The sequence below is a fragment of the Leuresthes tenuis genome, unplaced genomic scaffold, assembly GCF_036924035.1.
Source record: "Leuresthes tenuis unplaced genomic scaffold, fLeuTen1.0.hap1 SCAF_16, whole genome shotgun sequence".
Lineage (NCBI taxonomy): Eukaryota > Metazoa > Chordata > Actinopteri > Atheriniformes > Atherinopsidae > Leuresthes > Leuresthes tenuis.
Genome location: NW_027325370.1, coordinates 19,713,747 through 19,728,837, shown reverse-complemented (window position 1 = coordinate 19,728,837; position 15,091 = coordinate 19,713,747). Strand labels below are relative to the sequence as shown.

The 15,091-nt window shown below is 40.2% G+C and overlaps 1 protein-coding gene across 3 annotated transcripts in view; it reads left to right on the top strand.

The window, feature by feature from the left end:
• The window catches only part of plch2a (phospholipase C, eta 2a), a 167,426-nt gene that overhangs the window by 106,708 nt on the left and 45,627 nt on the right, over positions 1 to 15,091 (top strand). For all 3 annotated transcript variants that reach the window (XM_072366619.1, XM_072366620.1, XM_072366621.1), the window contains exon 2: positions 11,179 to 11,325. In XM_072366619.1, the coding sequence (XP_072222720.1) occupies positions 11,179 to 11,325 (147 nt within the window). The remainder of the gene's footprint in view (positions 1 to 11,178; positions 11,326 to 15,091) is intronic.

Genomic DNA, 15,091 nt, shown 5'->3' with positions numbered 1-15,091 from the left:
TGAGAGCCAGCAGCAGGCTTCTCAGTCCCTGGCTGTGGAGGAGTTCTTCTGGATAGGCAGCAGCATTGTGGCTTTTTCAAAGTGGCGGCTTGGCTACATCGGTAAGCTTACTTTGTCAGGTACAACTCAGAGAGGTTAGGGATGTTTCTGGAAAAAAAAACAAAAGTCAGTGTCAACACAGACTGCACAAAAGCAGAAATGTATTGATGAATTGACCAACATCATGAGATGAATTTGTCACAACAGAATAGAACAAAATCCCGCTTTTTGTGATCAGTGCTTTTGTACTACTGCTCAGTAATTTAGACCCCAACTATACAAGTTCTGTTACTCTGCTTTAAATGTCTCATAGAGGAGAAGAAAAATGGAAAGTGGAGGGTCTGTGGGGTCTTGGCAAGGCGGTGACTGGTTGGTGAGCTTACCAGTTGGATCAGTTTGATTTTAAGGCCAGTGATCTTTGCTGCATATCAGTGAAAAGAACCTGTTGTTCCTTACAAGGATCTTGACAACTAATCAGCTTACTCACACATAAGGTTTGCGTGATGTTTTTACTTTTGGGGGGGTGTTCTGCTCCTTTGCCACTCCCCCCAAGTCCAACATTTTAGACATTTAAGTTTATCATCAGAAATGTAGAGCTTCATCTACCGCATATGTGTGTAAAGTCTTAACTCTGGCATTACATGTCCTCTGGCTGGTATCACTTAAGCAACCCTAGGTTAATTGTATCTCCGAAGGATCACTTTTGCATTCCAATCCCACAGCTATTTTCTCACTGTTTCAATTCTAAACTGCAGCTATTACTTTTTTTATGTTTGCATTGTTAGTGCCATCAACTTGTCCACCTGTTTGTGTTGTCCGTGGCTGCGACATATGGCCCGAGACAATCCCCCCCTGAGCTTAACCTGATGCCCTGATGGAGGAGCTAATTCCACCTCCTTGGCACACATTATGACGATGGCAGCAGGTCAGCAGACACCCACTGCTGCGTCCCTGGAATGACAAAACTCTTGTTGCGGTGTTTTAGTGGAACTGTTACCTGTGCCACCACCTGTTGTCTGCTCCCTAATTTAACCTCATTAACAAGTCACAGCAGCTGTCCAGCAGGGCTGCTAATACACATTAAATACTGGAGTGTTGATGTAGGTTCACGCAGGAGGACGCTTCACATTTCCTTTACTGGTGCAGAACTATTTCAAACCCAAAATACAATTTTTTGAGTGCAAAAAATGTAATTTTGCCACGTTAGCACAAGCTGTGAGGACATCAATTATCCATCAAGATAATCCTATGTAGTATAGGTAGGGCTGGACCTGTTTGGTGGGAACATACCCGGTTTTCAGTTTTGCAGTTTGCCCTGTCTTCTCTTGTGAGATTATGTGAGATTTAGGCATTTAAAGGCATTTAAAGAGAGACGCACATTGCTGCCATTCTATTCTGAGCGTTGGTTTGTACTGCTGAGACAATTTATTTTTAATTTTTTTTGTTTGTTGCAGCTATGAGTTCCAGTTGAAGGAATGTATGCAACTTTATCTGAGATGTCACAGTGCTAACCCTCTGAGTGACCAAAAAAAAAGATACTTGGACTGTTTTGGTGCAACAAAAAACATTGTTGTGTACCAACAGATTCAGTTAGAAGTAAGTATCTTGAAGAGACGATAGCTTAATGGATTGCTGCAAATCATAGACATGGCTACAATCCAGGCTCAAATGTGATTTACATTGAATACTATTCAGTGTAAATCTGGTATGTTAGACTTTTGGATAAAATCATTATTATTCAGCATTTTGACAAACCATATGGGCTTTTTATGGACCTGCACAACACGGGTGACTCCGCTAACTGATGAAGTTACACTCTGTTAGCTTGCAGCGTCCAACACAAAAGTTGAATAGAATAAAAAGTCTCTGTATGAACATGTCTTTATACAACCAGAATATCTATTCGGGTACTTTGTACCTTAACTTTTCTAATAAATCTCACTCTTAAGTGACAAGACATACAGGCTTTTATATGCCTTCAAGTCTTGCATGAATTTTCTGGTGTAGAAATGAGGCACATGTGAATATCAGGAAACTCAGTTTCTGGTCATATGTTGATGTCAGCAGTCCTCTGAAGGGACCCCCTCAAGACCGACCACCTTCAATTTAAGATGACATTCACTTGTTATTCTCCTAATAGCTCGACTGTTGGCGGCTGTTGAACACCGCACAGCGGGCAGGTCCAGATGGAATTGAGACACGAGTGGATTTTTTCATAGTCTTGATAGAATAGAATAGCATAGAATATTGGTAATTCCACAGAGAATTTCCATATCACTGCAGAACATGAACGCCTTTCTTTGGTTTTATCATATCATCAGCAGCAGCAGCTGTGACTGCAATTACCCAAGCTTGTTTTTCACAGATGTTCTGCTCCCACTGCAAAATCTATACGTTGGTATAGATGCCGCAGGGAGGTGGCGGCTCAGCACGACGCAGGCTGAGCTCACGCATGCAGGCATGTAGAAGGAAACGGTGACAGCCAAACTAAAGAGTCTTTTGACATATCTGTCCCCCATCTGGCCAAAATTGAACATTTCATCCACCACTTGATATAAAAGTTGTTGTAACTTGTTCACCTTTGTCCCATATGTGTCTAATATTTGGAATATTTCCATATTTATTTATGTTAATCATAAATTCAAAGAACAAAATAAGAAAACAGAGCTGTGAGTGTTTTTAAAGAACACTATTTAATTGACACAGTGTAGCCCTTTTGTGCTCTTGTGAAACTTACAGACTGAATCTGAGCTCGTTTTCATCCATTTTAACTTCCAGCATTTCTCCCCATCCACACACACTTTTAAATCTGATGTTGTAACTATGGCAACAAGCCCAGATCCCCACCAGTAAAGACTTTAAAGGTTTTCAGTGTGTCTCCTGCTCCACTTTTGCCTCTCCGCCTCTACAAGCTGTACATGTGTGTGCCTGTGTGTGCTGCTGCTGCAGTGTCTTGGTTCTTTGAAAAACAGTATGACAGAAATATCTGTCAACATTTTTCTTTTTTAGTGGCGTTATCAAACTGTTACGATTAATCTCCCTTTTGGTTTTTTGTCTCCATTGAGTTGCCCTGTCTCTGCAGCCTACCTTTATCATTGCCTGTCATCTCCACATAGCTTCAGCTTCAGGTAATGCTGCATTCGCTGTTCCTCAGAAATGGGAAGTTGTAGCCCTTGTTGCTTTTTGCTCTTGTTGCACTCAAAATCAAATGTAATCATTTGCTTTGTGATTCACTTGGTGAAGTAATAAATGAGCTAATTATCTGTATTTGCACCAGCATTGTGCACCATTAGTACAGCAGCAGTAGCGGTTGTTTCAAGAATAAAAATCGGTGAGATATTTTCTGTATTAGCAACAGTTCTCAATTTAAGTAGCAAAAAAATCTAATACACCAAAAAACGAAGTGTCAGTGAAGTTTAACACATGACTCGATGAAACTGTGCCCAATAGCGGGATCAGTAGCCGACCAGCTGCCATGACTGAACTGCAGACGACGGAAGTATGGCAGGATAGGATTGACAGTTCACTTTGGTGTGCGGTTTGAGCTCACAGGCTATTTACTGTATCGTATCATAATAACCTGCTCACAGAGTTATTGAATACTGCAGACCCTGAAGGCGACAGGCGCTGAGTGGAGTCGAGTGGGTCCCTCCTCGTTCTAGAATGATCTTCTTTAATAGAGATATAAATGAATGGATGAAAAAGAATCTGCTGCATTGTCTCCGAGTTATTCTAACCAAAGCATGTCAGACTTTTCGTTAGGATATTAGATATTATGTCCCCTTTAAAGCTGATGAGTCTGTATAAATTGATTCTTGACTCCACTCCGCCCCTCCTTCCTTCATGGACCAAGTTTTAATCATCCTTTGTGCAACCACTGTATGGGTCAGTCGATCAGCCACCATGTGGTGTGCACGATAAACATAAGCTCCAAGCCGCCATGTTCCCTGTCAGTTCCTGTAAAAGCTACTTAGACAACATGACTGTGTGTCTGCCTGCTGACAGAGAGAAGGCAGTGTTGCTTCTGCTTTGCAGCGCCACACAGTCCCAAACTATTAAACTGATGCTTAATTGAGAACAGCACCCTCTATTTTCAGGCTATCACTTACCATTCCACCGGTCAGATGGGGGTCAAATGTACTTCTTCCAGCACATGGAGCTAAATGAATGCTGCTGTGAGCTTTTTATTCGATGTGTTCGTGAACCATGCTTCTTCTCACTGACTGCACCTTTGCCAGAGAAATAGGAAGATACTTCACAGATGAAGCTTACATCCCAATAGGGTTTCTGAAGCACGGCAAGTTGTATCACATGAGCGGACACGTTGTCCTTCTAGTCGACTGGAAGATGTGAATGAGCTTAGCGTGACCTCCTTTACTGTCCTTTCAAGTGTGAGGAAATATGTTGTAGGGAACCAGAGCAAGTAAGGGTCATGTTGAATCAGGTAAGTGCAGCTTGCTATCGTCAGTAGAACAGCAGCAATGTTACTTGCACAGAAATATTCTATTAACCTTCGACATACAGGACACCATTCTGAGCTGCTTATATTATATTTTATTCATATTCCTGTTTACATGTTACATAGCATAGGATAATTAATGAGTCCCCCCCACACACGTCCACCGACATTGAAGTATCTGTGCCCATTCAAAGCCCTCATTATAATAGTTTCACATGAAAGAAAGTGGGTCATTCAGCAAGACATCCATCTCAAGCTTTCATCAAAGGAAGCTGAGGGAAGAACAAAAGGCCAATTCAGAGACCTGAACTTATCTCAATAATTAGAAATGTCAGGTAAGAACATATGATTCAGTTCATGTGAGGAAACCCTCCAGCATCCCCGGATGTTTGGGAAAATCAGTCAAATTTAATCCAAGCTGATGGAGGATTAATTAGCATGAAAGAGTCAGAGAAGCACACAAACAGAAGCTTGTTCTTTTGTTCATCACAGATAAGTAATACTAGATCAGTTTCCCTAAAAGCCTTTTTTTGACAGTGAATGTGTATAGCCATGCAGCCACTTATGTCCTGGGTGTGGAAGTTCTGAGCTGTTGGTAAACACCCAAAGCTGATCGTTTTTAATAGCTGTAAGGGGAAATATGGTGTGTAGCACACATGCGGAAAATGGACAAATACTGCCTGGTAATATGGTTGCTTTTCTGGTAATAAAATATTTTCGTTTGTGAAGACAAACTTGACATTAATATTTAATGTATTACATTGGCTTAAGAATTTTAATTTGTGTATGAATAGGGGTCTTAGTGTAATTCTAAGCAACTACTTTACTGTACTCTATCCTTGAGCTCTTTATTTTTTATTAGAATTATTTATGGACAATCTTTTCTTGCTGAATGTTTCATTAAGACAAAATTGATTGATTTATTAAGGTTCTTAAATCCTAATTGTGGCCTTTAAAAAGTTCAAAAATTGGAATTTTGCATCTCAGGATTGAATTGGAGTCTTTCAGACGAGTGGAAAGAACCATCCAAAATACAAAATGTTTAGTTTACACTTTGAAACTGTGAGCAGTGTTTTTTCCCCTGGTGGTTTCTACTTTGCAGATGCTTTTTACAGTTGTCTGCTGACAGCAGTTTTCCCAGTCAGCTTTTTATCTGTTGTGTCTTTGGTTTGGGGTCCGGCTGTGACATTACCTGCTGGTGTTCTGCCAGCCATAGACTCCCCAGTGGAATGATGAACGCGATTGTTTTTCTTTATCTTTTGCTAAAATAAATAAATGTTATGGCCTGGCCAGGCACCAGACAAACTCTGCATTGTGTAATGCATATTTATCTGTGTGCTTGTATATAAGTCTTTGCTTGTTTAAACGTGAAGCTCCTCTCAGCTTTCCAGTTTATCTCCAACTTATTTTTTAGTGTACCTCTTCTCTTTTGCTAGTGAGTTGCCTTTAACAGTGGGACTCCCTCTGTCTAGATGAGATTTGGATGCATGCAAGCGGGTGTAAAGCCAGACACGGTACGTTGGTAGCTGCTGGAGAATGTGGTCAGTTGAGAACGTGTGAGCTACTTGGATCGTTGCCAGGAGATGGTTTTAAGCAATGAGCCATCCTGACCTGAGAGCCTGCAGCATCCGGATGCTCTCACTCAAACTAAACTGCAGCAGTGGCTTATTTCATGGATTACTGCCCCCATCTCTGGCTGAAGGAGTGCAGATCCTTAGCTCTGTTACAGCCACTGGGCATCAGGCGCTCCTGGAAGCCGACAGCCACAAAACTGACTCATCCTTTAAAATCAATAGAAAGCTGTTCTACGACCATGGTGCATTTATCCGGCACGAGTCCACACTGTAAAATCAATAAAAGTTAGATGGTCATGCATCACATGTTCCCTTTTTTATTTTTCTCTCACTCGGAACCAATTACCAAAAGCATTGATTGCTTGTCCAGGTGTTTCCAAATTAAAAACATACAAACCGATCTAACGACTTTAGAGTTATTGAGCTAATATTCGGTGGAGCCTTGTTGATTGAAAGCTCTGTCTAATTGGAATTGGTTGCATAAAAGCCAGGTCATGGTCTGAGAAGACCAAATAATCTCTCGTCCCTGGGTCAGACCTGAACTTTGCAGGTAGTGACACTGTAACATTATCTTAGAACTTTACTGTAGCAGCATTTATTTACGAGCATTTTTTACTTTCCTATGGGTCAGAATGGTGCATCAACATGGATAAGATGGGGATGTTGGGGTGCCGGCTGTGTGTGGATGTATGTGTTTTGTCTAATTTTAAATATTTCTTCTTAAACAATTTGCCATGAGGACAAATTTGTAAAGTTTCTTGCTAAGGAGAAGACATAATTTGACTTGTATAGACTCAGTTGGAGATGACCACAACTGCTCTGGTTTCTGAGTGTTTTACAGGTAATGAGCTGCTTGTTAAGTTTTGTTTTGGAGCCTTGAGAGGCCACAAGTCTTTGACCGTGCTTACTACAGTTTGTTTTCTAGGAAAGAGGTTCTATTGTTCCAAGAAACTTGGAGTAAAAATCATGAAAACAAGCCACAGACATACGGTGTTTTAGTGAGAGTTTAGAGTGATTACAGCTCATTTTCGCTGGGGCATCGGTTAGATAAGCGAATGCAAAGTTTGTTTCCATTCGGAGCTACACATGGATAAAGTTGTTTCAGCATATTAATGTAGTCAGGTGACCTCAGTTTTGTGCACACGGCGTGGCTGAACCTAAATCTGACCACCTGAAGCAACTACAGATCATAATGCTGCGCTCAGTGGACACCAGGTATGATGGGTGCACAGCTTCAGCCATCACTCTTCTTACCCCGATGTGCCCACTGATTCAGAGCATTTGTCTGACTTCCTCAGGAAGAAAGTCTTTTATTCTGTGTTCTCTGTTTTGGGTCCTGTATGTATGATCAATAGACCTAATGAAAAGCTGGTCTGTGAGCACTGTCGTGGCCGCAGTATTGATTCTTCAAAAAGGTTAAATGTCCTTTCTGTGTCTGCTGTGTGAGCCAACAGGAGATTTAAAAAAAACAAAACAAAAAAAACGTCAGTTCTTCTCCATCAGACCAGTGAGGTCTGCTGGTTCAGCAGCTTCAGGCTTAGTCACTGCATTCATTTGCAGAAGGAAAGATTTGTTCCAACATTTACAGTGTTTGACTAGTTTAAGAAGCAGTAGCCCTCTCAGACAAAGGCAAGTAATGTACCGGGCACCATAATCCAGGGCTCAGTGAGGTGACTTCATGTTCAAATTTGGGTTTTTAGTGTCAAGATGCTACTTGACTTCATATCACTTTACTTCATACAACAGTGTATAACCAGGGTCAATTCTGCAGGATGTCAAAGTTGGTACAGAGAAGGTCTAGCTGGAAATAACACATCAGCTCCTCAACCATCTCTTCATTTCTCTTATGAAATGAAAAGATGAGCACATTTCTGTCTTGACAGTGAGAGTCTCTTCTATCTCTGTTTAAACTGCTCTGTTTGAATTTCACTGAAACATATCTTCATGACAAATCTCTCAGCAGAAGGAAATGCTGATAACCTAAATCAGACTGATTACTACAGCTTGTTTCGTTGGCTTTTAAAGATTTAGAGCCAACGTTAATTCTCTTTCTTTATTAAATTCACTGAACTGTAACATATTACTTCATCATACTCGCCAAATTGTATTAAATTGTCTTTGTGTTCATATTTATGTCTACATCCATCTTTTGAAATGCTTTAAAAACTAAAAAAAAATCACTGGACAAGAAAAAAACCTCATTATTTAGCACTTTGATGTGATAATCTATGCATTTCAAACATCCAGTGTTGCTTCTGAGAGGGTAAGACTTAACCCTTCTTGCATGTTTCAAAAACGGCCAACACCAACACACTCTGTTAATAAAATCATAATTTGTCAGATAATCGTCTACAAGCACTTTCATGGTGTGGCAGTGAAATTAATCAGCCCATTGACTCATTCACTTAGTCTTTGCCAGCTTTTCTTCCTGGTTTGGCTGCAGCAGCTGTTTGCTGTCAGCCTGCTGTAAAAAAAAATAAAAATGTAGGTACTCATGTTGGTGTCTGGATTTTGGTGTCAGGGAATTGCTCCTCTGATGCCAACATGTTCCTTTTTGCATGAACATCAGACACCTGGCTTGATATCCAGTCTTGTGATGTCACAATGGAGCAGATTGACAAAAATATACCCTGGATATGGTGAACCTGCTTTGTAGAGTTTAATTACATGTCTGGGTGCGTCAAGATGTGTGGAATACCCAAGGTTCAGTCACTGTGTGCCTGTGTTTTATTGTTGCTCTGAAACATTTGTACACTCCCGTTAATATTGTCCACAAATGTAACAAACTGATAAGTGATGTGACTGGAATTGTCTCCGGTTAACAGGGAAAACGATAAGTCATCCTTCCAGCTTTACTGCAAAAACAGTATGAAAAGTTTTACATTCTTTCTTTAAATCACAGCAATAAGACGACATTTTGTTTTCAGTCACTTTATTATGAACTCTCAGGTCAATTCAGACTGACTGAGAAGCCGATTTTAGTTTCAAAGCTAAAACAAACTTCACTTGGATATATGCAGGAACATGCATCATAACCTGAACCCTGACATTTATTCATTACTGATCATACACTTCAATTCTTTATGTATCTATTTTTTTTTTTCATTTCTTACTTCCTCCCACGCAGCGTTCATTTTGGTTTAATGTAATGTACAATTTGCTCCACAGGGAAACATACCTTCCTGTTGTAAACTGGCCTGTCACGGCCGATCGGACTCTGAAACCTAAAGGGAGCTCCATACCCGGCACTTTTTAATGAACCACTCTAAGCTGGTGCTTGTTGTTTGGCTAACATTGCACTCGCATTGGTGTTGTGGACTTGTGAAATTTGTCGACACTTCTCTGGGCAGGAATTCGATAGCAGAGGTCAGGAGAACGGCGCTCAACCACATTAACAATACCCTGGAGGTGGGCCATCCACAGCAAGGCCAAATCAATTCTCAGTCAGAGCAGTGCATCACTGCTGGCTTGTGTTACTTGCTTTGATTTTTTTTTTTTCCTGGATGTATGTTGCATTAGGAGAAATGGGACAAAAAATGTGTTGAGGTTTCATCTGAAGATGTTCATTTCTTTTCTGATCTTCCTCTAACAGTTGGGGAAATAGAAACCACACCAGCAAGGGTTGGAAAAACTAAATGAACCATGTGATGCCAAATGTTGTTTCCTGGTATGTCGTCGTTAAAGACCAATGTTTTGGTGGAAACTGGAAAGGGAATCTCTGACGTTGTGATTTAGTTTTGATTATTGGTGCATCTTTTATTTATTTATTTCTATCCAGGACTTATTTTCTTGTTTCATCGGTGACTGCTTAGCACTTTGAAAGCAAAGTATTTGTTGTGATTGATAATTGATGACCTTTATTAAAACAAATGAATTAATTACAGATGGTTTTACATTCTGAATCAATAACAGAAAATAAGAAAGTGTTGTAGTTAACATCCTTCTGTTACATGCAACATGCTTTATAATCATTCATTCCTTTTATCTGAAACACATGGAACTCCAAGTAATCTGTGATAAAGTTGAGTTGTGGTATTCTCTGGCAATGGCTGTCCACACGTTGCATGTTAGAGCCGTCCCACCTGCTTTCATAGATGATTCCAGGACTTCCATTTTGGTCTTGTGATAAAATGTGAGGCTCTCTGTGTCAATAAATTATCATCAAAATGGGATGTTGTGTCTCGGCTCCAATTTGTGGACCCTAGCGCCGAAGCCCTGGTTTTCAGACTGAACATGATATGTGGTTTCTCCTGTTGGTTATATTTCACTTCAACTTCAGTCTTTCTTCACCAGTCTCACTATAGAAAATCAATTCTTGCCATTTCAATTGAATCGATTCAAACCTTCCCTCGTCTGTATCTCGATTGATCCAAGATTAGTCCCCCCCCCCCCCCCCCCCCCTCAATTCCTACTTTAATGCAGCATTACTCATTGCAGGCATGTTGAATATCATGTATGTCAGCGGTCTGCTGGCCTTATCTGTGCATGCTGGTTTGGCCTAAATTCCAGTGCAGGGAAATGGTTTGATACGATGTGACAGACACTTGATAATTGATAATCTGGCTGCAGGGTGCAGCAGCCCATAAGCATGTCACAGCCCTTCTGTATCTAGATTACCACACATGTAGCTTCCTGTCAAGGTACTAACACTTAGTCTTCATTCTCTGTGTTGCCAGTCAGGATTGTAGCACAGATGTTTAGATTCACTTCTGTGTGTTTAGGTCACAATATGAGCTTGTTGCTGCTGTTCTACTGAGGCAGAGGTCTTGTTAAAAAAAACTTGTCATGGAGAAATTGTCTTGCTGTTGTCTACCTTCACTCATTTTCTCTTCCTCCCACGAGACGAGCAAAGCCCTGTCAGCAGTGACAGGTGGATCTGAGGCTTTTGCTTTGCAATTTTGTGTGTTCCTGTGAGTACGTGAGCATATTATGAAAGACGGGATGGAATTTTGTGTTAATCCACTCACACACACACACACACACAGTATACGCATATTTCTGTCACACACTTTATGTTGCAAAGCACTCCAACAGATTTTGTTTTTTCACCACTTTCCAACGTCTTCTCATTTTTTTTTGTCTGGCTTTCTCTTTTCTTGCCCCCAGTGGAGAAATGCATGAGCTCCATGCAGATGGGTACCCAGATGGTGAAGCTCCGTGGTGGGTCCAAGGGACTGGTGCGGTTCTTCTTTCTGGATGAACACAAGTCCTGTATCCGCTGGAGGCCTTCGCGCAAGAATGAAAAGGCCAAGAGTAAGTGTTTTCTTCATAAAGTCACAGTGTTTAATATCCATCCTCTTCCTATAGTTCGACGCATTCACGCTGAAATCAAAATGTATTGGAAACAGTTTGGAGCTCATTAAGCATTCCATGAGCTTGTTTTCACTCTGAATCTGCATATAGCATCTATTCGAAAAGCTCTACTCGGTGGGATTTAGACAATGGAAGTTTAAATTTTTCATACATGTTATTTTCAGCATCAGCTACAGTTAAACAGATCGGTGCGACACAACCCGAGCAAAGGATATTTATTTTTGTTTTTTTTTAAGTGGGGTTGTGTAAAGTACCTCTGAGCAGTACTTTTTTCTCAAATGAAAAGCGTCCACACTGGTCGGCTTCACTGCATACATGTTGGCCACCTGCTGCTGATCAGCCGCATCTTTTAGATAGTTTACTGCGGGGCATTACTGATGCTGAGATTTAGAAAATGGGATGCTTTTGTGTTTTTCTTGACTTTTCACTGATTTTTAAAGTTTCATGGCTTGTATTTTGGTTTGTATTTGGATTATACCTGAAGAATAAGAAGTCACAACTTATAAATATGGAAAAATAAGTCATTTTAAAGGTAAGTATTGCAATAAAATGTTTGTGTAATTGTACAAAATATTGGTGTTTTATGTCCTTTTGTTGTTGGCGCTTCATTCTCTGCTCTGACTGTAAACTGTGAGGTTTCATTATGCAGAAAGTTTTCTTTTTTGTGCTTTCTGACCTTTTTTTTTTTTTTGCTGTTCTGGCACAAAGTTCTTTGATGAGAGGCTTTATTGAGGCTTTTGTTCCCATTTGCTCCAAAATATTTGACTGATGGCTCATTTCCCCCACTATTTTATACAAATACACAAATAATTTGTTCACAGATCCTTTCTTCAGTGAGGTTTATGTAATCCCAGATTGTCATTTTTGCCTGATATTTAAGGAGTTTTGCCCAATTTTAATGCATAAACCTGATTCCATAGATCAGTGACAGGATGTGTTGGGCATCACACAGTGAGACTGAGCCACACGATGTTCTTCGGCTGCAAAAGCGATGACAAATGAAACGGCTGTGGGACGCAAAAGCAACACAGTGAAAAAGCTCCTTATGTATTGTATTTGCTCGATCCGTTTTGAAATTTTTGATGTCTAAGTTGTTAAAGATGGTAAATATTCTCCCTGAGAAGCTCTTAGCTCCCTGTCAGAATTCCTCCCTGACTCTTTAAACTGAGAGTGCTCCGACTGCTGCCTACTGCTGATAAGACACTGGCTGCTCATTCTGCTTCTGATACTTTCACATATTTCTGATGCCATGCTCCTTCTACCACAGCTCTACTAAGTAAACAGTGAGCTGTATTTATAAAAGATAAACAACGGCTGCATGTCAATTGCTTGAATAATCCTGCTGAGAAGATCATCTGAATAGTATTTTGATAGTAGCATAAACCACAAAGAAAAAGTCCCTCTGTACGAATTAGCTCATATGGTCACTGCCATCAATTGTTTTCTGTTGCTGTCACCATCGGCTTCTGCATAAAAGCAGCAGGGTGAAATGTCATATTTCAACATGTCCTTCCGGTGTTAAACTATTAACTGACTGGCTTTTAGATGTGTATTATCTTGCCCCTTTCTTCTGCTCTAAACATGGCACATCCCCCATTTGAAATTAGCTTTGTTTACAAAACCTAAAAGGTTGAGAAAAATCGTTTTTAATTCATTTGCTCCAGTATTTATTTTCATTAGATATCTTAAAGTATTAGATAACAAGTGGGCTTTTACTTTTAACAGTGTAATAAGAATGTAAAACGACAATAAAATCTCTAATCACAACCTTATAGATATGACAATTGACAATGAGAATTTCACATTTTTTTGAAAGCCCAGAAAGTCAGAGTTTCTTCATAAGACAGTTTTCTGTGTTTTCTCAAACTTTTGAACCCCTGTGTTCACATCTCTCTCTCTTCTTTTTTGTTTCTTTCCCCTATACCTGTCCCTCAGGACCTGAAGTGTTTTGTTGGAAATTGACATTTATTTTTCCTGCTCAATATCTGCAACAGGCAAACAAAACCCTTTCCCTCGTAGTGTTTTAGAATAAAAGAAGGGGAAGAGACTTCTTAGTGGTTGCTCACAGTATGGCTGGGCGCCCCATGGGGGCTTAGGGGATCAGTTTCCTGTTGCTTTCTCTCCTCTGTAGTCCTGGAAGTTATAAGCTCCTTAAGTCGATTTAATTATTCATCAGCTTTAATCTACCCAAATAGTGTCTTACACACATGCTTCTAAATAAAAATGACACGCATGGTTCACTGGCAGATCAGCAAAGAAATCCAGCTTTTCTATAATGGAGGTGGTGATGATGCGGGGGGTGTCATTGAGGCCTGAGGTGCTCTGCAGACATGACCACGCTTAATCACAGCGGTGTGTGGCATCAGGATTATAGAGACTGAAAAGAAAACCTTAAAGCGTTTGTGCTTGGTTGAGTCAAATCAGGTAATGTATCAACAAGTGACAATGGCCGATATCCAGAATGCGATTTTGAACTATTAGCGTTTTTCTTTTTTAAAACTTACTGAGAAAATATGATATTTTAACAAGTCAGATCCTTTAAAAACAGGCACTTCCCCACAGTCCATGTCAAAAAGATGCATAGATTTCAGCTTAGTGCCCTCGCTTCAGCATGAAATAAAAGGGTCATGTCATTTATACGACTGACTTTAAAGGCAACAGGATAGAAACTTTTTGTGGTTACGTATTCTTTTCAGTGATATTAACAGCTTGAAAAAAACCATATCTGGGTTAAAGTTTCATGTCATTGCACTGTTTTTTCATTTTAAAGATGTTAGCTGTTAAGTGCTGAAATCCAGTTAATTTCTGTTTGAGACAGCAGGTTCTGAGAATTAGAACATTTTCACCTCGGGGGTCACTTGAAAACATCCCGAGCATCTGGGGAAAGTTCCATGTGTCTCGGTTTCATGGAAATAGAATAAGCTGAAGAAGAAAAAAAATGGAGACCACTTTTTTTCGATCTGAACATTTCCTGCGGTGGTACTTGTAAGCTCCCTGTCAGACAGAGCTGTGGTAGACCTGGCAAAGCGTTACGCATCTGCCTTAATCTGCCCACCTCATACATCTGCTATACTTCTTATTCAAGACATTTCTACAATTTAAAGTAGAGGTGCTACACTACTGATGGTGAAAATACAGGCTTCAAAGCAGCAAGTGAAGTGAAATAATTAGAATCTCAGCAAATGGAAATTTGGACCTCACTGGGTGACTTGAGTTAAAGGTTTTCAGTTTTCTAGGAACTGAAATGATCATTGTGCTCAGCCACTCATCAAATATTCCAGACAGTAGTGTCAGTGGTTCTCCTTATCTAACGGATACCTGGTGTATGCTGGTGCATTATTTATAAAAGTACTGCAGTAGGGAGAGCCACTTGAATTCATTCTAGTGTTTCCTGCTGCTGGCTTTATGGAGAATACCAACAGCCTCATGGGAGCAAACACAAGTCTGCATGCAGCACATTGAGGGTCATGGAGGTGGCATCTTCATTAGCCACGAGAAAATATTCAAGAAATTGTGTCAGACTAATGGGCTCCATACTGTACATTCTGGGCTGAGGAATATCTGTGTGTATTTGAGAAGTGTTTTATCTAAGCAGTGTGTTGTATGGTCTGCCTTGTATAATTTTGAAACTGATTAGGGTTACAATTATTCTGTTGGATTTTCAGAAGGAGAAGTGGAAGGATTAAATGACTAAGCATTAAATGAA